The 20,936-nt window shown below is 42.2% G+C and overlaps 2 protein-coding genes across 3 annotated transcripts; one reads left to right on the top strand and one right to left on the bottom strand.

The window, feature by feature from the left end:
* Nucleotides 1–4,387: 4,387 nt before the first annotated feature.
* LOC102209157 (polypeptide N-acetylgalactosaminyltransferase 15) lies at nucleotides 4,388–8,924 on the bottom strand. The gene is made up of 10 exons (XM_005728769.2): nucleotides 8,191–8,924; nucleotides 7,900–8,066; nucleotides 7,586–7,790; nucleotides 6,612–6,779; nucleotides 6,152–6,269; nucleotides 5,547–5,741; nucleotides 5,306–5,437; nucleotides 5,107–5,208; nucleotides 4,885–5,028; nucleotides 4,388–4,795 (listed from the first exon to the last, which is right to left on the bottom strand). The coding sequence occupies exons 1-10, from the start codon at nucleotides 8,709–8,711 to the stop codon at nucleotides 4,631–4,633; spliced, it is 1,917 nt and encodes a 638-aa protein (XP_005728826.1). The 5' UTR covers nucleotides 8,712–8,924; the 3' UTR covers nucleotides 4,388–4,630.
* A 4,039-nt stretch (nucleotides 8,925–12,963) lies between these two features.
* Nucleotides 12,964–20,088, top strand: gpnmb (glycoprotein (transmembrane) nmb). 2 transcript variants are annotated; one of them, XM_013909734.1, is made up of 12 exons: nucleotides 12,964–13,301; nucleotides 14,426–14,581; nucleotides 14,689–14,829; nucleotides 15,590–15,763; nucleotides 15,861–16,022; nucleotides 16,143–16,451; nucleotides 17,430–17,489; nucleotides 17,629–17,826; nucleotides 18,328–18,433; nucleotides 18,683–18,903; nucleotides 19,027–19,117; nucleotides 19,398–20,088. In XM_013909734.1, the coding sequence occupies exons 1-12, from the start codon at nucleotides 13,232–13,234 to the stop codon at nucleotides 19,543–19,545; spliced, it is 1,836 nt and encodes a 611-aa protein (XP_013765188.1). In that variant the 5' UTR covers nucleotides 12,964–13,231; the 3' UTR covers nucleotides 19,546–20,088. The 2 variants fall into 2 exon arrangements, with proteins under 2 accessions (XP_013765188.1, XP_013765189.1); XM_013909735.1 differs by having other exon boundaries at nucleotides 14,689–14,850.
* The last annotated feature ends 848 nt before the right edge of the window (nucleotides 20,089–20,936 follow it).

Genomic DNA, 20,936 nt, shown 5'->3' with positions numbered 1-20,936 from the left:
ATCCATCCATCCATCCATCCTCACAAACATTCACACCTACAGGCAATTTAACATCACCAGTTAACCTAACCCCACTAACTGCATTTTTCAGGACTGTGGTAGGAGGAAGAAATGATCCATACATACACAGGGGAGCATGCAAACTCGATACAGAAAGGCCAGGTGGAGGATTTGAACCCATCACCTTCTTGAGGCAACAGTGCTAACATATATAGCACAATTGGTGGTTAGATTGTATGTATAGATAGATAGACAGATCAATAATTTGTCTACTGTGGCACTGATTCAGATTTTAAAGCAGATTTTCTGTTGTTCAGGAGCCTGAATTATCACTTTTCTCAAAATCCCCCTGTGTATTCACAACCATTTATCACACATTTTTTCTTTCTTTATTTGGAGTAACGCTTTGCTCGGATGACAGCTCTGGGCTTTAATATGACTAATACACTATTTTTTTTTACTAGAAAAACTGTGTATTAAAAGACAATGTGAAAACAATGTGAAAGCTGTTTCTTGCAGCACTCAGCTGAGGTCTTCTCTCAGGAGTACAGACCAGAGGCAGAACTAAAAGAGAATGAATTTTTGACCTGTATTCACCAGATGACCAAAAACGCATCTTCAGATGAGCTAAAATTGAGTGCAGTGCTAGTTCTGTGTACCTCAGCCACAGTCAGCAGATTAGCTGATGCAACTGGGATACTCTCATATAGGGCATGCTATTTTCAGCTGTTTTAGTCTGCCTATGGTTAGAAAACACTGCAAGCCACTTTGCAACAAACCTCCACCTTTTACACATCTTTTGTCACTAATGCCCGCTCTCTTCCATCATTCCAGCTTTGCAAGTATGCACATGGAGGGGAGGTTCCATAACAGTTGTCTGTGTGGAAAACTGGACTTGTACACGTTAAACAATGTAGGGCGAATGAGGAAGACTGCAACAATTGTTTTTCTTCTCATTAGGGTCATTTTTGAGTGTTTTGAGAACCAGCAGTTTCCAGGATTTAGAATGGTACAATTATATAGGTATTGCTGTGAAACTGAATCTACAGGGTGTGAGTAAAAAGTGTTTGCATCTCACGCGAACTTTCTAAATGATACATTCAAAAGCTGTTTTTGTCTTTGACCTTAATTGGTGTCACAAGCCCAGTTTTTGTCACATTTTAATGCACTTAATCTTCACTTTGTGTCAGCCCCGCTCCTGAGGCCCATGCACATCAACCTAATTGTGCTTTATGAATCACTGGAAACAACAGTGTCTCTGTAAAAAACGACCCAAGGCTCTTTGAGGGTTGCACAGTACAGTAGAGCCACCCTGGTCCTGGGTGAAATAGCCCCATAGATCTTCATAAAGACACCACAGCTTCCTCCATCGCAGCAGCTGAGATCCATCTGAGTCACGCAGGTTCGCTGCAGTGTGTGTGTGTGTGTGTGTGTGTGTGTGTGTGTGTGTGTGTGTGTGTGTGTGTGTGTGTGTGTGTGTGTGTGTTTAAAAAAAAAACATAGCAGAAACAAAGAGGCTGGTGAGATTGTGACATGCCCAGCAGCAATCAGCGTTTGATGTGGGAGTCTACTGTATTCATCACACTCACCTCAGCGTGGAGAAGAGATGGAAGACGCTGTGTAAGGAAGACAGAGGGGAGGGAAAAGGTCACATACAGCATCAGACGAGGATAAGAAGAGTCCTCCGGAGAAGGAGAATTTCAATCTTACTGTCTAAATCAGCACAAACAACTTATAATGGTACTAATACAACAATATAATGCCAGGATTTTTTTTTCACATGTCTTACGCTGCAGTGGAAATGGAATTTAGAGCTATGATGAACTATCAGGCTTGTCCAGTAATAAAGTCAACACCAGGATCACCCAGTCCCCCACCAGCACAAGTCCTACATGTGTGGCAGTCTGTGGTTACTGTGTGGGCTTCTCTTATGGAAGGTCTAAGTACCCTTAAACCAGAGATTTTTGAATGAATCTGAATGATCTATTGGAAATTTATTTTCCCAACTCTTTGAAATCAAACACTTTCTAACTGAAAGAAGACTGTTATTAGGGACACTTCTCATAGACCTCACAGTAACCCTGTGAGGTCTATGAGAAGTGTCCCTGAGCCACGGTCGCCCCGTGGCTCAGGGGATTGGGAAGCGTATCTGTAACCGGAAGGTTGCCGGTTCGATCCCCGGGCTCTCTGTCCTGGTCGTTGTGTCCTTGGGTAGGACACTTTACCCTACTTGCCTACTGGTGTTACCCAGAGGGGCCGATGGCGCGATATGGCAGCCTCGCTTCTATCAGTCTGCCCCAGGGCAGCTGTGGTTACAACCATAGCTTGCCTCCACCAGTGTGTGAATGTGAGAGTGAATGAATAGTGGCATTGTAAAGCGCTTTGGGTGCCTTGAAAAGCGCTATATAAATCCAATCCATTATTATTATTATCATGTGGAAAGGTAATTACATCTCATTCTTTTCTTCTTTTTTTATGCTATTTTTAGACCAGTAAAGATCTTCTCCTTACTGATTACATCACTACAAAGCCATAAGGAAAACTAGCTTTTTCAGTCATTTATTAACAAAAAAGCAAGCAGAAAAAGTAAGCTTGGCATCAGGGTGTAGTTAATGGAAGCAAAACATTGGCTTGAATGGTGGAGGGGTTTTCTTGCATGTAATTCACTTTTAATACTGTGTCCCTTAAAGCTGTCTTTGGTGTGCACCAAGCATGTTTACCATGACTCTGTCATTGTCTTTCCATTCAATGGCAAACCGAAGCTTTGCTCTAATGTTGTGTTTGGACAGCAAAGGTTTTGTACCTGGTGCTGCTCTCATGTAGGTCAAATGCTTTCTGATTGTGAATGCATGCAGTTTCTGTGTCTGTGGAGAGGTCATCACAAGAGTTAGCTAGTAAATTAGACTTTATCAAGTAACTGAAGTGAAATTCAAAGTACCAAGTACCTGTACTCTCTATCAAAAAAGAAGTGGGCACTGATACTTGTGTGGTTGTTCCCTGGGAGAACACCCTGGACAGGTCACCAATCTATCACACAGAGAAAGACAGCCATTCATGTTCAAATTCAAACCAATTTAAGCATGAATTTTCAAATCAGTGTGAAGGCAATTCATCACCATTTAACCTGACCCCATGCTTGTCTTTGAGAGAGATCCTGGAGGAACCCATGAAGAATCCACACAGAAAAGACCAGACTGGACTCGAACCCAGGACCTTCTTGCTGCGACGGGACTGTGCTAACCACTGCTTCACAAAAACAAAACAATTAAATAATAACATTTTAAAAAATATTATTGGATAGATCAATAGACGGATAATGATGATTTTAAAATATAAAAAAATATATAGATGTATGCTAAAGTGTAAGCACAACAGCTATAGAAAGCACATATATTATTGGTTTTTTTTTTGTATTTTTCTATGGGAATCGATGTAAATACAGCCATGCAATTTCGACCATTTAGAATCAACAGCAGCTGTTTACTTCTGATAGAGAAGCAAACAGCTTCCATACGATAGCCCTAGCCCATCTCTGAAAACCCACTGCAACAGAAATATGTTGCACTTCCTTTGCAACAGCTCAGTAGGTGCATAACTAAGAAAGACATACTAAGAGGTTACCATATGATTTTATTTATTTTTTATTCAGAAGGTGCTGTGAAGTTCACTGGGCTAAGTGGAGCATGGGTTAAGAAGAGCATTATTTTGAGGCTGAGTATTGGGGGTTATTCGAACTCATTGCCTTGAGGCCAAGAGAGAGACACTGAGAACCAGTTTAGAGTCCATCCTATTCTTAAGCTCCATGGCCTAAAGAAAATCTGGTTTATTAGACTGAGTTAATACCTAGAAACAAAACCAAATTTTCCTGTTGTCGAGCAAATCCACTTCTCTCAGACGGATGGACGTCACTGTCACATCCGTTAGGTTAGCCCTAATGACAGAAATGCATATAAGAACATGTTATATATATTATAATAAATGACTAGAATGGAGGGAGGGGTGCTATTTGTGTTTAACAATACCAAAATAAGGAGTTTGGCTTTTAGAAATGATTCTGAAGGCTGATGGCTCCCTCTGCTGTTGATATATAATATCCAGGCACTCTCCATGCTGCACACACTCTTTCAGCAGTTTGGACACTTCAACAAGATGCAGCCATTTTAATATTATCATAACACCTCTGTTCTTCCTGATATGAGAAAAATTAACTCTTTGTAGTTTTAGCTTAGATGTGGTGTACGTGAAGGCCAGCATAATGGCAAAACTGTCCTGAATTCAGAGCTGTGGTGGTGTTTTGTCTGCCGGTTAAATATTTTAGAAATGTACACAAACAGATCACAAATTCACGGAACCATTTACTGACACAAAAATAATTTAATATACAGTTTTTATAATAATATATATGATGAAATATTCATAAAGACAACAGGTACTGAAACTGACATTATCATTAGTTAATACAGTTAATACAGGTAATGATAATTGCAATCCTTAAAACAGGAGCAAGAAGTTGCAAAATACATGTGTGTGTGTGTGTGTGTGTAATATAAATATATGTATGACACTACAAATATGTGATATGATGATAGATTTGCCTGGGATTTATATCTTGCTAAAGCTAGTCCCTCTATCAGGCACCTTTGGGAGCCACTAGTTGTTCAAAGTGCCACTGTTGTCTGGGGTGGTGGGTGCACTGGCGCAGGAAAAGACCTCCTGTGCTGCGCTTGTTGTCGCCTTCCTCTTTTACAGCCTCCAGACATAACTGAGACAGTTGGTGAACGAGCTGGCCGCTCAGCTGTGGAAAAGTGGAAAACATATGCAGAGAGTCAGCTAAATGCCCCGGGTAGTCATAAAAACTGCCTGTCGCTCAATTCTTCGTCTTGCCTTTATGAACTTCCACTGGAGTCTGCCGGGGGTCAATCGGTGGCTGGCGCAAGGAGAGAGGACCGCCCTCTCTCCCTCAGTATCCAAGCACAAAGTCCCCGTGGGACCCCATCGCACTTCACCCTCAGAGTTTAGATCACAGTGCTACAACAGCAAGAGATCAGCTTCACTGATGTCTCACTTATCTGTTGTTATCATCAAGTAATCTGTAATCATGGTTACCTGGCTACCTGTCCCAGTGCACGGGGCCACATCCATGGCCCCACCCTGCAGTCCCCGACCTTGGGGATAGTCTGCACATCTGCCAGTACCAACACTGTACAGCTGCAAGCAGATACAGACATGATGCCTCACAGTCCATCCATACACAACTTGTTCATATATTCGTGTGCATGTATGAGCATGTGAGAGCTTGTGATACCTCTCCTGACAGTGCAGTTTTGTCCTGGGGGATATAAAGCTGTGGGTAGACTGTAGTTAGGAACCAGTGAAAGTTCCTACAGCCCAGACTCCTCTTGAGCCGCAGACGCTCCGTGATGTTTGGGTTTTCAGACTGGACAAAGAAAGAAAGTTTCATTTTTTGTATGTGGTGCACACTCACCAGACAATCTCTTGACCAGATGTGTTGACTCACACACGCACACACACATACACACAAACACCTGTCTGATGAAATGAGCAAGCGTGTCCCTTCTGTAGTAGATTTTCTTGTACGTGTCCATCCAGGTTTCAGCAATCCGGATCTTGTTCCTCTGAAGCAAGTCCTGATCTGGGAAGCGATACGGCAGGTGGCGGCGAATGAGGTGGCCCACGCGGGAGCAAGGTACCACCTCCATGGAGCCGCCGCATGACCACACCTATAAGAATGTAGTAGTATTTCAGTAATAAAGATTATAATTGTTTTCTGTGTTTCTTTTTTTTTTTATTCCCCGTTTGTTAGTCATATTGTTTCATATTTTAATGGTCATCCCAGGCAGACAAGTTGATTTATAACATTTTTGCTCTCACACTGGTACATTCATCAGTGGGCCAGGACATTCCCAGACCACTATCCAAGCTGAAATTTCCATTTGCAAAAGGCATCATCTCATAGCACAGCAATCCTAAAGCACTAACAGAAGGCAACCGAATCACTCAGGCAAAGTATTGCTAAAATACCTTACATGGCTTAAAATAAAAAGCAAATGCAGTCTGTCATCTCTCTGTCTGGTGTGTGTGCACTGGAGGATTTAGCAGGAAAGTTGACATCAAATGAGCTTTCCTTTACCCGGATTGACAGCTCAATTTGCTCTGCACCCCATAGCACCATCCCAGGGTCATAGGCTCCCACGCTCTGGAAGAAATGTCGGTCGATAGCCACAACTCCACCTCCTAACGCTGGGCTCCTGTCACAATCAGAACCAGCATCATTTTTTTTAAAAAGAACTGCATGGATGTGTTGGTATCTCTGGAGTAGAGTGACATAATGAACTTCAGGATGTTAAAGTCTGGGTTTGCAACACAAGGACAAACAGCTCCACATGTATGGTCCTTAGTTTTTATACTTCTGTATTCTAATTGGTCATATTTTCGAGACTTTTCAAAGGCAAAGGTCAGTTATGCACTTACACATACCGTGTAAAATTATATCTGATCCGTCTTTCTTAATATGGTTCATTTAGCATTGTTATCATGCAAATAAGAACTCATTAAATCTAACTTGCACCCCTTAACAGCTGCACACTTACTGCAGAGGTTGGACAGCCATCTCTGGGTCTTTATCTTGCAACTCTGGATTTGATTCCCAAAAGAAGTCAAGTCTCCAGTCGAACACCCCCCTAATTGGCCACTGGGTGGCATTGTACCGAAAGGACTGCCAGTCTATCACATCCATGATGGGGGACACCACTCTGGTCCTAAGAAGACACCACATTCTGGATCTCAGCAACTCTTTTTATTTGCATTTATTAAGTGTGGTGAATTAGACTTTGGATGTAAAGCATGCCACTACTAGTCAAGTTATAGCTAATAACTCCTTGACTACGTTTACATTTACTAATCTGTGCACAACTAGGTCAAATAGACACTGCGTTTTCATTTCTGTATGCATGTGTTTGTAATTGCAAACGCCGGCTGTGTCACAGGAAGTTCAGAAACATGTACTGTCCTTTGTCGAGGAATGTTTTGGCTCCCCATGTGTGCTGTCTGAAATATCCATGCCAAATGATCATGTGTGGCGTGATGCTTTAAGGAAATGAAAAGATCAAAAAGGGAATTGAGAAAAAAATGGGAGTGGGGTCAAACATGTGGCCGAGAGAGCCGAATGGTTGCAGATTCCAAGCCCGAGCCCTCTGCTTAATTACCTAGTCTAATTAGAGCCACGCTGCAGGCAGCCTGAGACATAAGACGAGAGCCAAATCATGGGAGCTCAGTGCTCGATACACACACATACACCTCATGCATCGCCCTGCTTTGCTAATGAGTAAGGGCGAATGATAAGTCTGAACCCTTCATCTCCTCACAAGTGTTTCTGTCCAAAGGCTGAACTCATTAGAGAAAGTTAAAAAAAAATCTGGCACAGTACCTGTTTATATTTTGACATGTCACCCATTTAAGAACTTGCATTTGGAATCCTGTTAGTATGCAGCATACTAACAGGAGCTTTCTCGCCGTAAAATATGAAAATAGATTTTTAATTGGAATAATTAAAAAAAAAAAGTACCTGTCCTGGGCAATTCTCTCCAACAGCGGTTCCAGCCAGCCCTTTTGGCATTCACAGTGGGAGTCCATGAACACCAGCACCTCCCCAACAGCCCTGGTAGCACCTAATGTCCGGCAACCTCCAACCCCGAGGCGTTTGGTGCTGCGAATCAAACGCACTCCATCCAGATGAGACACGTACTCACTCAGCCCAGTCTTCAGGTGACCTAGGAGGAGCATAGAGAAAAGGCGGAACAAGCTGTCAGCACACTGAATTAATGGATGGATGGATGGATGGATGGATGGATGGATGGATGGATGGATGGATAATTTCACCCTGTTGACTTAGGTCGTCCACCAGCAGGACCTCCTGCAGATACTGTTTAGGTGCAGTGTCGAGGACACTGTGTACTGTGCGTAGGAGAGTGGACCAAGCCTCGTCATTAAAACAGATAACAACACTGGCCGATGGCAGAGACTCGATGTGTTGCTCCCCCAAACACCTGTTGATGGGAGGGGGACAAATTGTGAAAGCAGTAACAACTACACTAACTTTTAGCACTTGTTGAACTCCAGTATGGGCTAACTTTTGGTTTATATTTTCAATCGTGCGCTTTGTTCACTCACTCTGGATGGCGCGCCTCTGGCAGCCTGCGATGCAGAGAAATCCTTTCGCTCACTACCTCATTGAAACCGTACTGCTGCAAAGCCCTGAGCTCCATATCCCTCTCCAAACCCTCCAGATGAAGGCGCACTGCTTTCCCCATTTCACCGTGCGTAGGTGGCCCGCGTACGGTGGTATCTTTACTTGCTCCGGGAAGGAGCATCTTGTAACTCCGCTTTTTCTGTGGCGAGCTCTTGGTGCCATGTATGGATGGGACGAATAACAGCTGGTCTTCTTGCAGAGATTTCAGAGGAGTCAAATCGGCGCCTAGCTCCAAAGCAGGGTCATGGGAGTCCACGATGACCTCTAGATCCGGAGGACTGGCGATCCGCTGGAGGGGCTGGCGGGGAGGGCCGGGTTTGTGACGATTGCGGTCGCTGTCCCGATTAAAGAGATCAGAGAGCGCCAGCGCAACCAGAGCGAATCCGATGAGCAGCAGCCAGAGGCAGAGCATCTTCCTCCGGACGGCGCTCCTCCGCCTCATGCTGAGCGACGGCGCAGGAGGCGTGAGACTGTGCTCAGAAGGCGGCCCGGTGCTGTTTTGAATTGCAGATGTGTTTGTTTTGCTTCATCTTGACGAGCACTGCATTTCATCAGCGTGATGCAACTAGAATGATTCAAGAAATAAATAGATCGCACACGAATCCCCTGAAGAAGAGTAGAGGCGCATTCATTGAGTACCAGAGCTGGGACAAGAGTGACATACAGTGCAGGTTTGAGACAAGTTCTCAACTTTGAGATGATGGAGTTTCGCTGACTTTGTCTTTCATCCAGCTCCTCCCGCGGTCCTAGAGCCTGTGCAAAATATTTTGCGTCATGTAAATCATGTAAAGGTGGTCACTTCCTGTATCCACCTGTTACTCAACCTGCTCAGGTCTTCGTCTCTACTTCATAACAAGAGGGATTAAAAGATAATTTTAGAAAAAATATAATTAAGAAAATTCTCCAGAACGCACAGAGTAGTATACACTTATTGCTTTTCACTTTCCATCGCAATAAAAATACAATGTTTAAAGTTTAGGAAGTCTACTTGGCTCAGACGCCGTATTAGTATTGTCTTCTTGTCATCTTATTATTCCTGAAACGCTTTGTGGGGAATCCTAAAATACTCTAAATTAAGTGGTAAAAGCCATAATTAGCCATTTCAAAACACATTTTTACTAGCTGGTGTGCTCAGTTATAAATAAGTCCGCACTGCAGTGGAAAGACACAATGTTTTTACATTTCCTCCAGTCTGTGTGTGAGAGTCTGCTTGTAGCAGGCGTCTCCCTCCGGGCGTCACACATCAAAGACGCTTCCTCTGGCCAGCTGGCTTCGGGCCTCCGGGTCCCATGACCGTCTGTTGGTGCCGGGAAGCGGGGCGTTCACGGCTTCGATCTCCTTGGTTCTCTGTGGAGATCTTGGCAGCCAGTCTTAAAGAAAGTAAAGACCGAATGACTTGGGTCCGCGTGTTTATTTTATTGTTTTCTTTTTCGACAAGTGGAAATGTGCATGCTTGTGTGTTGTCATAAACTTGTTTTTGGTATTCTATGAATGGAATTTCCCACACCACAAAACTGAACTGCTGAAGAAAAAGAAAAACACTCGGAGCATGCCCATATATCATGTAAAGGTTTGAGTGGAAAATTGGCAAAAACTAAAGCCTAATAATTTCCTAATACATTATGATAATGGCATTAGAAGGTCAGACTGTGCACATCACAAACCCTTCTGCGTCTTCTGCGCCATGGCAGCTTCTCTGCTTCTGCTCTGTATTGTGGCTAACATCTGCGAGAAAGACCTCCATACAAGCTGGCAGGAAAGCCTGAGGAGCTTTAAGAGCTTAGGTCGGCTGCACTGAGAGACCAGTTCACTGTCCTGGTGGCAGTGGCTCTCTTAAAGCTCCATTGCAGGCTTAATGAGTGTGTTATAGACCACACAAGGACACTTCACGTCTCCTGGATGATAGCGTAGAGTGCCTTCTGATAATTATGATTATAGTTTCAAGAACTGGGACAGAGCACTTGGAGAGACAGGCTGACAAGTTGAAAGGCCAAAAGAGAGAGAGAAGGGGTGTGTGTGTGGTGGGGGGGGGGGGGGGGGGTGAAAGAGGGAAATCGAAGATGAGAAAGAGCGGTGACCGGGTCCTGACTCCAGTGTTCTGGTGGGAATGTGTTTACGCGCCTCGGGGTTGGAAAAGAAAGAATGTCTCTGTGTAGCTCCAGCTCTGCGCAGTGAACAGTCTCATATGTTCCACTGTGCGGCCAAAACACACGCCGAATTAAAGTTTCCACCGCCAGCACGTTTTCAGACAAGCGCGCAAACACCAAAGGATCACACGCACACGCGCGAGCGCGCACACAGACACATTGAAGATCCTGTCCACATTCCCAGGAATGTTTCTGCATTCCTCCATCCAGTCCACCAGCTAGAAGCCAGAGCTGTAAATGAGACGGCACGACAGTGAGAGAGAAAGGGGAAGGGGGGGGGGGATAAAGGGACTGCTGGCTGCACAGTTGGCTTGTTTTTCAATCATATTTCTGTCTTTTACAACCTGGAGCACTTTTTATTCTCTGGGCTGCATAGAAGACAAGCAGACAGAGACATATTTTTGTGCAGGCTGGACAAATAATACACATTTGGGTTACTTTTAAAAGTTGAACCATCGATAATTAACGTGTTCCAGCTTTACCGTTTTCTGTAAATAAACTGCATTTGTCGGGGGTTTGAACTTGAGGATATAAAAACATTTCAGAATTTCACTAAAATTGATTTTTTTATTATAGCAAAGGACTTGAATGAATGTAGAAACTAATCAGGAGGTTCATTAATAATGAAAACAACATATGCAGAATCAGAATAAACACTTAATTTTTAGTGTTCAGTAACGTTTTACTGAACCCTGGAAATGATCAAGAGTTGATCTGATTCGAGAGGAATGGGGTTTAGTAACAGGCTGCATGAGAAGCTGCGGAGGGGTGCTTCCCTCTACTGGAGAAAGTCGGTATTGCAAGTAATGGATGTTTCCCTGTTTGGTTGATTAAAAAAAGAAGAAGAATCTAAGGATCCGCACTGTAGTGTCATTTTAAGAAAAGTCGTGATAAATGTGCTTCCCTGTGAGAATTTTAACACAACAAGTGTAAAAAAAAAAAAGCACAAATTTTAATTTCAGAATTTCAAAACAAAGCATGTTGGATCAAAGAAATATAACATGTTACGTGCCGTTTTTAAACATCTGCTCTAATAATGTTTTCTTCAAGAGCTTCTGTCAGATCCCGTGGTCTTGATCAGTGGCCATCAGTGTTTCGTTTATCAATGCAGCTTTTCCAAGCTGCTGAATGTCTGGTGGCTTTATTCTGACATGTGACAGCAATTAACCGCCACAATGACTTTCTTCCTTTTTTTTTTTATTCAAATTGTGGTGTCCTCGGACCAATAATGGTCCCTAGGTGAGTGGCAAACAAGTATATGGGAATACCGAGGACACCACAAAGGTTTTAATGAATTAAAACACAGATTTCACTCGAATGCCAACAGATTCTGAAGCTCGATATCTAAAACATGCAAAGCAGATCTCAGCGCTTTAAAGGAGGTCACTATTGGAGCTCTCCCAACAACTGAACCGATTAAAATTCGCAAAATTGCAGGCGACCACGCCTGTCGGCCGGGGGGATTTGTCACAATCAACACCCCGGATTTTTAGATCTAAGTTTTTTTGTTTCTATTTATTTGTTTGTTTCTTGTGTTTTTATTTATTTATTTTAAAAACGTAATTCTTTAGAAACCTTGTCTGCTGACATTGCTTTGCTTTTCTATGCTTGAAATCGCACGACCCAGCAAGGACACACAATTTATTCAAGCTCCTTCTCTTTTGTTTCTGCTTTTATTTATTTAAATAGAGACGAATAATTGCTTTATTTTCAGTATTTTGTCCATTAATACCATTGCTAGAAATATTCCGCGTGAGCTATTTGTTCGTTCAGACTCCGCTGACTTTTGAACCCAGTTTTAAGAAATCTGTTTGCACGCGAGGATCCCTTTGTAACCCTTTTCCAAACTCTCTTGTGACAGCAGCTGCAGCAGCAGACCTGCCGTGAACAGTGACTTTCATCACATGGTGGATGGTGTCGAAAGCGAACACGACGCAGAAGGAACATTAGGCATCCCTTCTGCTTTTTTAGGGTTCATCTGTGGCGCAACCTCCACGCGCGGAGTGAGGTGTCTCAGCATGATTCCGATTCATCGTGATAAACATTTCAGTCATGTGTGCACAGCTCTCACGCGTGGACTTTATCTGTTATCGGACTTCCGTGGCAGAACTTAAGGAAAATATAATATTATAAGAAGATATCCAGGCTTCCTAATGTAATTATATAGTTACATGATCCGACTAAATCACACACAAAACCCTCTTTTTATATATTTAAGAAAAACATTGTTGTTTGATCAAAATTTTATTATCTAATGAAGTTAATAAAACTTCTCAAATTTGAGAACAAAGAAGGGACAAAAAACGATATAATTAAAACATATTTATTGTGGACAATGTGCTGCCGTGTTAATTAACAATTAAAAAATCGACTACATTAAACAATAAAAAACAGAAATGATAAACTGGGGAAAAATAAAATAAACAGATTAACACGAAAGGGAATAACACTTCTAAAAAACGCAAGAGTATGAAAGATTGAGCAGATTAAAAGTCACTGAACTTTTTGTCAAATGGGAGAGAAAGAAGAGGATGAGCATGCGCACGGTGCAGTCCGCGCGCATCTCGTCTCTCATGAGTTTCCTGAGTTTGGGGGACTAATGAGTGATGAGATGCGTCTCGTTAGGAAACATCACATGTTTGTGCGCTCAGCGGAGCCACTTTAAATTAGTAGACAGCGGGACAAACGGAGGGGTAGTACTGGGAAATCCGGACGAGGAGAAAGAGGGACACGCTGTGTCGGCGCACAGAGACACTATTCGTGGGTACTTAAAGCTGCAGAGACGACTGTTTTTACCCCCCACGGACGAGTGAAAATGAAAGCCTGGCAGTATGTTTCCCTCCTGGCTTGTGCCTGCTTTCTTTATCAAGCTGATGGACGCAAAAGTAAGTGGCGCAACTTTGGAATAGTTTGAAGTGAAAGAGTTGTGGCTGTGGTTTAAAAATGTTGGTTTATTGATTTCAGATTTTTAATTTAATGTCTTTACGTGAATTGAATAATTTTGGTGTTTGATGTTTATCTCCTAGGGTTGTTTGTTTATTCATTTGTTTATTTAACTCGTCCTGCCATCCGCTCTCTACAGTCAGAGTCCCATGAGACTGATTAAGGCGTGTGCTCCGTTAAGACTGCTACTCACTCCACAAACAGACAATTCTCTACATCCAGAAAAAAAACGGAGAAATCGTAGCTTTCTCTAATTTGTTATCATAACCAGATGGAATCCCGTAAAAAGTTTTAACAATCTTTTTCCTCCGGTATCATAAAAAAAGCAAATGTGACATTAATTTAATAAATGCAAATTTAAAATCACCTTTCCCCCTCTATTTTCACGCCATGCGCTCTCTTGGCTGAATAAATTTGTTTGCGTACAGACGTTCCAGATGTTTGGTTCGTTTTTTTTCTTCGCCTTTAACCAGATTACACAGATTGAATTTGTTTTTGCGCTGAAAAATATGTCACTCAGGCTAAATGACGAGAAAGCAGAAAACAAGGGCGTGGAGATCCGAATAAAATAAATAAATAAGTAAGAATGTGGAGATGAAAGATCAAAAACTAGGTCATCTTACTAAAAATGTATAAATCCAATATCTTTTTTGTATAACAATAAACATTTTATTTATGCCTAACGTTCCAAACTGTATTTATTGTGTTATCCTGTTTTATTGGGCTTAGTTAAATGTAGTCTGTTGTCCAGCCCTCAATCATTTCATCATTTCAGTCATGGGAGCTTTTAGTAAAATATTTTTACTAAAGGTGGAAACCAGGTACTGGAAGCAGATTTTTCCATGTCAGGAAATAAACATGATTTTGGTCATTATGCGGGTATTTTGGGGCTACACTGTTACTTAACATTTAATTAAATTTTAAAGGAGCCTAATGAAGGAAAGAAACATTTAACTTCTAAATGGATTCAAGTAAAATACAGAAGCTCTTTAGTGAGGGACTCGCATCAAACCAAAATACATTTTAAGGTTCCTTGTCCTTGTCTCTCTGCTTTATCTCTCCCCAGCATACAGGGATGTATTCCCACACAAGCACTCATTATCAGGGAAGTTTCCATTTCCAATCCCACCGATCCCTGGCTGGCTTCCCGACACCAACCCATGGGATGATTACATCTACCCACCACTAAACATACAGTTAAATGATTTTATGCACCACAGAGGTGGGTGGGTAATTTGTTTTCTGGGTGGTTTGTTGTTTTTTTTTCACCATTGAAACATTTGCGTAGGTATTTCAGGTCATTCACCTGGAAAGTCCACCTCTCTGCAGGTAAACCCAAAGTCCATTTGACCAGTGACAGTCCAGCTCTGAATGGCTCTTCCATCACCTTCACTGCAAAGCTGGAGTATCCTCCCTGCCAGAAGGAGGATGCCAATGGGAACCTGATCTGGGATGAGCACTGTGAGGATGGTACGGAGCTGGAGGCGTCAGGTGCTGCCAAGAAAGCCAGGCCGGGCCAGGCCATGAACCTGCACACACATAGCATCACACCACCACAAAGCATCATGGGGCCATATACACTGATCAGCCACAACATTATAACCACTGACAGGTGAAGTGAAAACACTGATCACGAGGAGTCAATCAAATGGCCTGTACTTGATGGGTCAGAGCAGTTTTATCCACATGAGAGAGACCAGCACAGCTGGCAGGTGGTTTAAATGTTGTGGTTGATTTATGTAAGCCCACCAAAGAGCAAATTAAATTGTACACTGTTGTAAAAAGATGGCAATAAAGATGATACACTAGCATGCTTAACTCTTTTCCCCTTAGTCGCCCACTAGGAGTAACCCTTGAGTCTTGAAAAAATCTGGAACATAATCTGATGGTCATCAAACCACATGTTTATTGATGCATATTGAGATGTCAAAACATGTTATTAAGGGCACAGGGGGTGTCAAAACACGTCATTATGAGGGAAAGAGTTAAAGCAGGCTCCCCCTTAAGATAAAAACCAGAACAAGCTGCTGATAAACACTAAAATAGACAAATTACACTTCAATGAACCTGGCTACTCATTGTCTTTAGTTATCATAGTATAGTTATCTTAGCATTTGTAGCTACCAGCCGTTCCATGTGTAGTCGCTGAACAGATTTATCATGCAAAATCAGTTCATTTTTATTTTTTTAAAATTAAAGCTTTTACATCACTTTATTTTCTGTCAAACAGCCAATGGGCAGGTTCGCTCTGGCTACGTGTACAACTGGACTTCCTGGTTGGATGACTATGGCTTTGGAAAATGTATAGACAAGGCAAAATGCAACGTGTTCCCAGATGGGAGACCCTTCCCTCAGAGCAATGACTGGAGACGAAAGAGCTACGTCTATGTTTGGCACACAATGGGTGAGATACAAGTTTACAAGTTTGCATGAACACAGGATACGAAAGGAAAAAGAAGAACATCTAAACCAACTCAGTTTGTCTCTTCTTTTTGTCCCAGGCCAGTACTTTGAGACACGTGACGGCTCTTCCTCCAGTGTGACCATCAATACCACCAACATCCCTCTGGGGGCAGAGGTCATGGAAGTCATGGTCTACAGGAAACGCGAGCGCAGGAAGTACAGCCCCCTCTCTACCGACAACGCTGTCTTCTTTGTCACAGGTGGGAACAACAAATATTCTGCTTATACAGTTTTATCTGCCTACATGTTTCAGCCAAACAGGGATACAAACAGGCAGAAACCTAATACGTCATTTACATTATTCTTACGCACTCCCTTAGATATAATTCCAGTGGCGGTCGACATCTCTCAGAAGGGTGCAGTCAACCAATCTGAGAATATCTTCATCCGTGGTGAGGATGTGGTTTTCAAAGTCCACCTCCATGACCCCAGCGGCTACCTGAAAACTGCTGCCTCCATTGACTACATCTGGGATTTTCGAGACGGCAATCAGCTGGTAACGCATCGCAACGTAACCACGCACGCCTACAGTAAGCTGGGGACCATGACTGTGAAGCTGGTGGTCGAAGCAGCGTTTCCAGTTGAATGTCCACCTTCTGCCAACACCCCGACCTCGACCACGTCCACAGGTTCTGTCACAAGTAGTCACAAAGATATAGAGATGACAAAACAAGCAAAGTATTATCTGAAGACTTGTTAACTTTTTATACAAACCTTAAAACCAGATGGAGATGGCCAGCACACTGTCATGTGTCACCATCTTGGTGTTTTGAAACCAGAGGGGTAGCTCTGACTGAGAACCCAAGGATACTGCACACTTACATAACAGACAAGTCTTTGCCATCAATTTCTCTGCAATTGGGGAAAAAAAGAGGAGAAAATGTATAATATTGATTAAGATGTTAAACAAGCAATTGAGACCATAAACTAATGAGGAATGTTTTCACTGAAGTCATCAATAAAATGAAAATTGGGTCATTTTCTCAAATGTGTCTATACAATTAGATATCTCCTTGCAACCAAGAGGAGCTGCCCCCTGCTGGCCATTAGAAAAACTGCATCTCTGCTTTCGATTGACTTTTTCGACCTTGAGACTATGGCTTATTTTATATACAGTCTTTCAGTCTTTTTTAATTAATATAATTGGAATGCCAAAATATAAACTTTAAAAAGGGAAATGTGAGCCACACAAAGTAAGTTATCTCTCTTCACTTTGGGGATATGAAGCAACTGCTACTTAAACAGTTATGTTATGAAGAATGTAAAAACAAAAAATACATGTAAAACTTTAAAAGACAGAATCATTATCTGCAAGTGCCTACAGTTTCTTCGGAGCGTAAAAAGAAGGTGACTGCACTTCTTTAAGTTTCTTGAAGAAGTTTCACCTCTCATCCAAGAGGTGAGAGGTGATCTAAAACCAAAGAGGGAGAGTCTCGGGTATTTACACATCTTCAATTAACTTTAAAAAGGTTTTTTCAAGCTTGCAGGACTACCATGACGTCACTGAGAACCTACACAGACAAGTATCTGTTTAAAAACAACAACAACAAAAAGACGGGGAATCAGTGCTAATGGAAAAACATGTTTCTCCCGTGTCTTTTCCTCAGAGGCTCCTACAACTCCACTTGCTACTCATGCGATTACAGCCAAGATGGAGACAACACAGGGTGAGGCTTTTACAGCTAAATGTGTATTATGATTGTGATTATGTAGGAATATCGAATGCAGAGGCTGAATCATATCATGTGAGGAAGTTAAAATACCAGCGTGCATCACTATGCAGAGCCCATTTGCTTCATATTACAGTGCCGCCCAGCACCAGCCTGCCCTCGACCACCTCCTCTTTTGCTTCCACGGGTCTCCCCACCACAGAGCCCCTCCCTTCCACTGTTGCCCCAGAATCCAACCCCACCACCCCGCTGTGGCTCCGCACCAGGCGTCGCAACAGCAACCAGTGTTTCCGCTACGCCTACGGGACCTTCACAGGCAATATCACTGTCGTTGGTAGGTGGGAGTGTGCGGGATCCTTCAAGTTATGTTTTTTTTTCATGAACCATTGTACAGAAGCCATGGTGTAGCAGTTTAAAAAACTAAACGCGAGGGCACATTTTCCAATATACTTTAATGGCTTTAATGCTAATGAAAGTGGGTATGATTTTAAAAGCTTTCCAACAAAAACCATTTTGTCACATTTATCATAATAACATACAAGAAACCAGCCCACATTTCATCCCAGAATTGCTTCACTTTCATCACGAACTATGGACTTAGGGACGGGACTCGTACTTGTGTGGCGTAACCACCCCTGATAATGAAAAGGAAACACTCTTCCATTTAAACTGCATTAAATCCTGATTGTTGCGATCCAGTTTCTCTCTACAAACTTGTATTCAAGCAACCTCATGCTATGATTCTTTGACTGGTTCCTTCATCATATTATTATTATTTAGGGGGAAGAGGATTACACATCCAAAACCCACAAAATAATTAATCTGTTCCCCACAGAGCCCAAGCACCCACTGAACACCCTGCCAAGCAGTCAGATTTTGGAAGTGTCAGCCCACAGAGTCACCAACACTGACATCAACTTCCTGGTGAAATGTCTGGGCAGGTATGCATTTATTATATACTTTGTTTAAATTTATGTAAAAAAATAATAATAATACTGTAGATAATTTTTTAAACATTCAAAGAGGAAATCACAGTAACCTTTGGAGTTTATCAACTTTATTTTTGATGATCTTCTCCCTGCACATCCAATTTAGTCACTTAGGTGCAATGGCACCCCCCCCCCACAAACCTATACATTTTAGATAAAGAAACAGGTTTATTTGATTTATCCTTCATCCCTTATCCGCAGCATCCCCACTTCAGCCTGTACCATCGTGTCAGACCCCAGCTGCACTCAGGTACGCAACATCATGTGCAACGATGTGCCGCCGCTCTCGGAGTGCAAAGTGCATCTGACGCGAAGATTTCTGGAACCGGGCACCTACTGTGTGAACATCACTTTGGAGAACTCCAGCAGCTTGACCCTCACCAGCACCACCATCACCATCAACAAGTCCCAGGACACACCTGGTTAGCTACACAAACACATACAACAGGATATTTCTTGAAATCAGCTTTGTAGAAACTGTTGCCTGGTGTGTTGTAGTTTCCGGTCTGTTTTACACTCTCTTCACTGCCCTTTGTACCCATCAGTGTCCACAACCTCTCACACTGCCCAAGTCGTTCTCTCCTCGAGCGCTGTTCTGGGGGCCATTTTTGCATTCATTGCCTGTGTGATCTACAAGTGAGTAGTCTTCAGATGCAGCAGCATTCCTTCAGTAAATGTGTGAAGACCCGAATATATGATGCAGAAAGATTTTAATGCACAACTTTGGCTTTTACTGCCACATTAAAAAGCATTTACACATGCACACAAAGCCACTTTGATTCTCACTGAATTTCCAGTTGATTACTACCCTGCTCGTAAAACACCTCGTATTCTTTTTCCAACTCTTGCCGCTCACATCCAGTTAGAGAGTCATTACCCTCCCATCATATTTTTGTGTCCTGCATCTTTCTTCCAGGCGTTACAAGGTGTACCGGCCCATTCGCAGGTCACTGGTGGAGGATCCTCATGCTGGGGTTGGAGGTCACATGATTCGCCTGAAGGAGGCACTCTTCCCCTCCAGTGAGGAGAGCCGTCACCTGCTGACTGAGAGAAACCCCCTGTAGGCTTTGTTGAGCTGCATCATCACTTAAAATAAAAAACACGTAAAGCATGTGATTGTCAGATATGAATCTAATCAAAAGTTTAAGCATTAAAGTGCAAAAATAGCAGGAATACCATATTTGTAAAAGAAACTAATATTTTGCTTGTTTTAATTGTTTGATGGTGCTCCAGAAAACTGCTACTGCTACAGCAGCTGCTGATTGGTGTGATGATTTTCTACTGAAGAGGCTGTCGAATGTGTGATTGAGGCACTCATTTTGATTGCAACATAGGGTGTAGTAGCTGCTATAAAATGAATTAGGCTCAAGCAATGGCTGTTTTTGATGAAAAGTGCTTTTGTACCGTTTGTCATGGATTGCTTTAGAATACTGTATATTAATGTACGGGTAAAAATCCTACTAGTAGTGATACATGCATGCTTTTCCTCAAATGAGTTAAAAATTTTATTTCTTTAACTCCAAGATTTAAACATAGCCATAATCAAGGAGGATGAAAGGCTGATAAGTCAGTCTGTCACTAAATAAAGGCTGTGAACTAACCACTTATGTTTTGAAGACACTGGAATCTGTCTTTGTATGGAGCTGGGGAAAAAAATGTATTTAACGTTAGATGAACTGATTTTTAGTGTTCTATTAATTTGTTTGTTCGTGTGTGTGGTGTTAAATCTGTTTTAAAACTGTTTCACACAATCACATTAACTTCAGAAAATTCATGGTTTAGTGAAAAACTGGATTTTAACCATTAGCACTATTGTTTGGGGCTTTTAAAACAAGCAATGAAGTCACCACTTTCCTGTGACCCAACACAATCCTGTATATTATTGTGATCAAAACAAACACTGCAAATCAAATCACACATCGCTGATTTTAAAGCAGGTAGTTCACACAACATACTTAATGCTTTTACTGTACAGTACACTAAACTGCACAGAGGCAAATTGTTAAACTTAAAGTTTTTAATACCGTACTATTACACATTTTTCACTCCTTTAGCAAAGTTTACCAAGTGACTTTAAATATTTCTCTAATGCAGCACTACCTAACGTATGTTGCTTTGGAATTTGGGGCATTGTCAACTCATTACATGTGGAACTCGTATCGAGTTCATACACGACTTCAATCATGTGGAAAATGTTTTCACAGGACTCTCTGCATCCCTGTGTAAAGTACACCCTGTGATTCAGGTGCTGACCGGGCCATTGCAACATGTTCTCTTTAACCAGTCAGTTCTAGATTTTGTGCCATCCATGGCATCATTGTCCTGTTGCATGACTTGACTCATCACATTTCACTTTGGGATACTTTGGTATACAGAGAAATTCATGGTCAATACTTCACTGCAAAGTGCCCAGGTCCTGTGGCTGCACAATTAGCCCAAATTGTTACCTCTCCGC

Source organism: Pundamilia nyererei, unplaced genomic scaffold (genome assembly GCF_000239375.1).
Source record: "Pundamilia nyererei isolate P.nyererei 1_Seehausen unplaced genomic scaffold, PunNye1.0 scaffold00030, whole genome shotgun sequence".
NCBI lineage: Eukaryota > Metazoa > Chordata > Actinopteri > Cichliformes > Cichlidae > Pundamilia > Pundamilia nyererei.
Note: the sequence above shows the minus strand (reverse complement) of the source record. Positions and strands in the feature narration are given on the sequence as shown.

What these genes read in the sequence shown, in the direction of transcription:
- gpnmb (XM_013909735.1), top strand. Translation starts at nt 13,232, where the DNA reads ATGAAAGCCTGGCAGTATGTTTCCCTCCTGGCTTGTGCCTGCTTTCTT. An exon ending in TCAAGCTGATGGACGCAAAA is followed by an intron (nt 13,302 to 14,425) that starts GTAAGTGGCGCA and finishes ATCTCTCCCCAG; the next exon opens with CATACAGGGATGTATTCCCA. An exon ending in AGGCAATATCACTGTCGTTG is followed by an intron (nt 17,827 to 18,327) that starts GTAGGTGGGAGT and finishes TGTTCCCCACAG; the next exon opens with AGCCCAAGCACCCACTGAAC.
- LOC102209157 (XM_005728769.2), bottom strand. Translation starts at nt 8,711, where the DNA reads ATGAGGCGGAGGAGCGCCGTCCGGAGGAAGATGCTCTGCCTCTGGCTG. An exon ending in GAGAGAATTGCCCAGGACAG is followed by an intron (nt 6,780 to 7,585) that starts GTACTTTTTTTT and finishes GTGTCTTCTTAG; the next exon opens with GACCAGAGTGGTGTCCCCCA. An exon ending in AAATTGAGCTGTCAATCCGG is followed by an intron (nt 5,742 to 6,151) that starts GTAAAGGAAAGC and finishes ACATTCTTATAG; the next exon opens with GTGTGGTCATGCGGCGGCTC.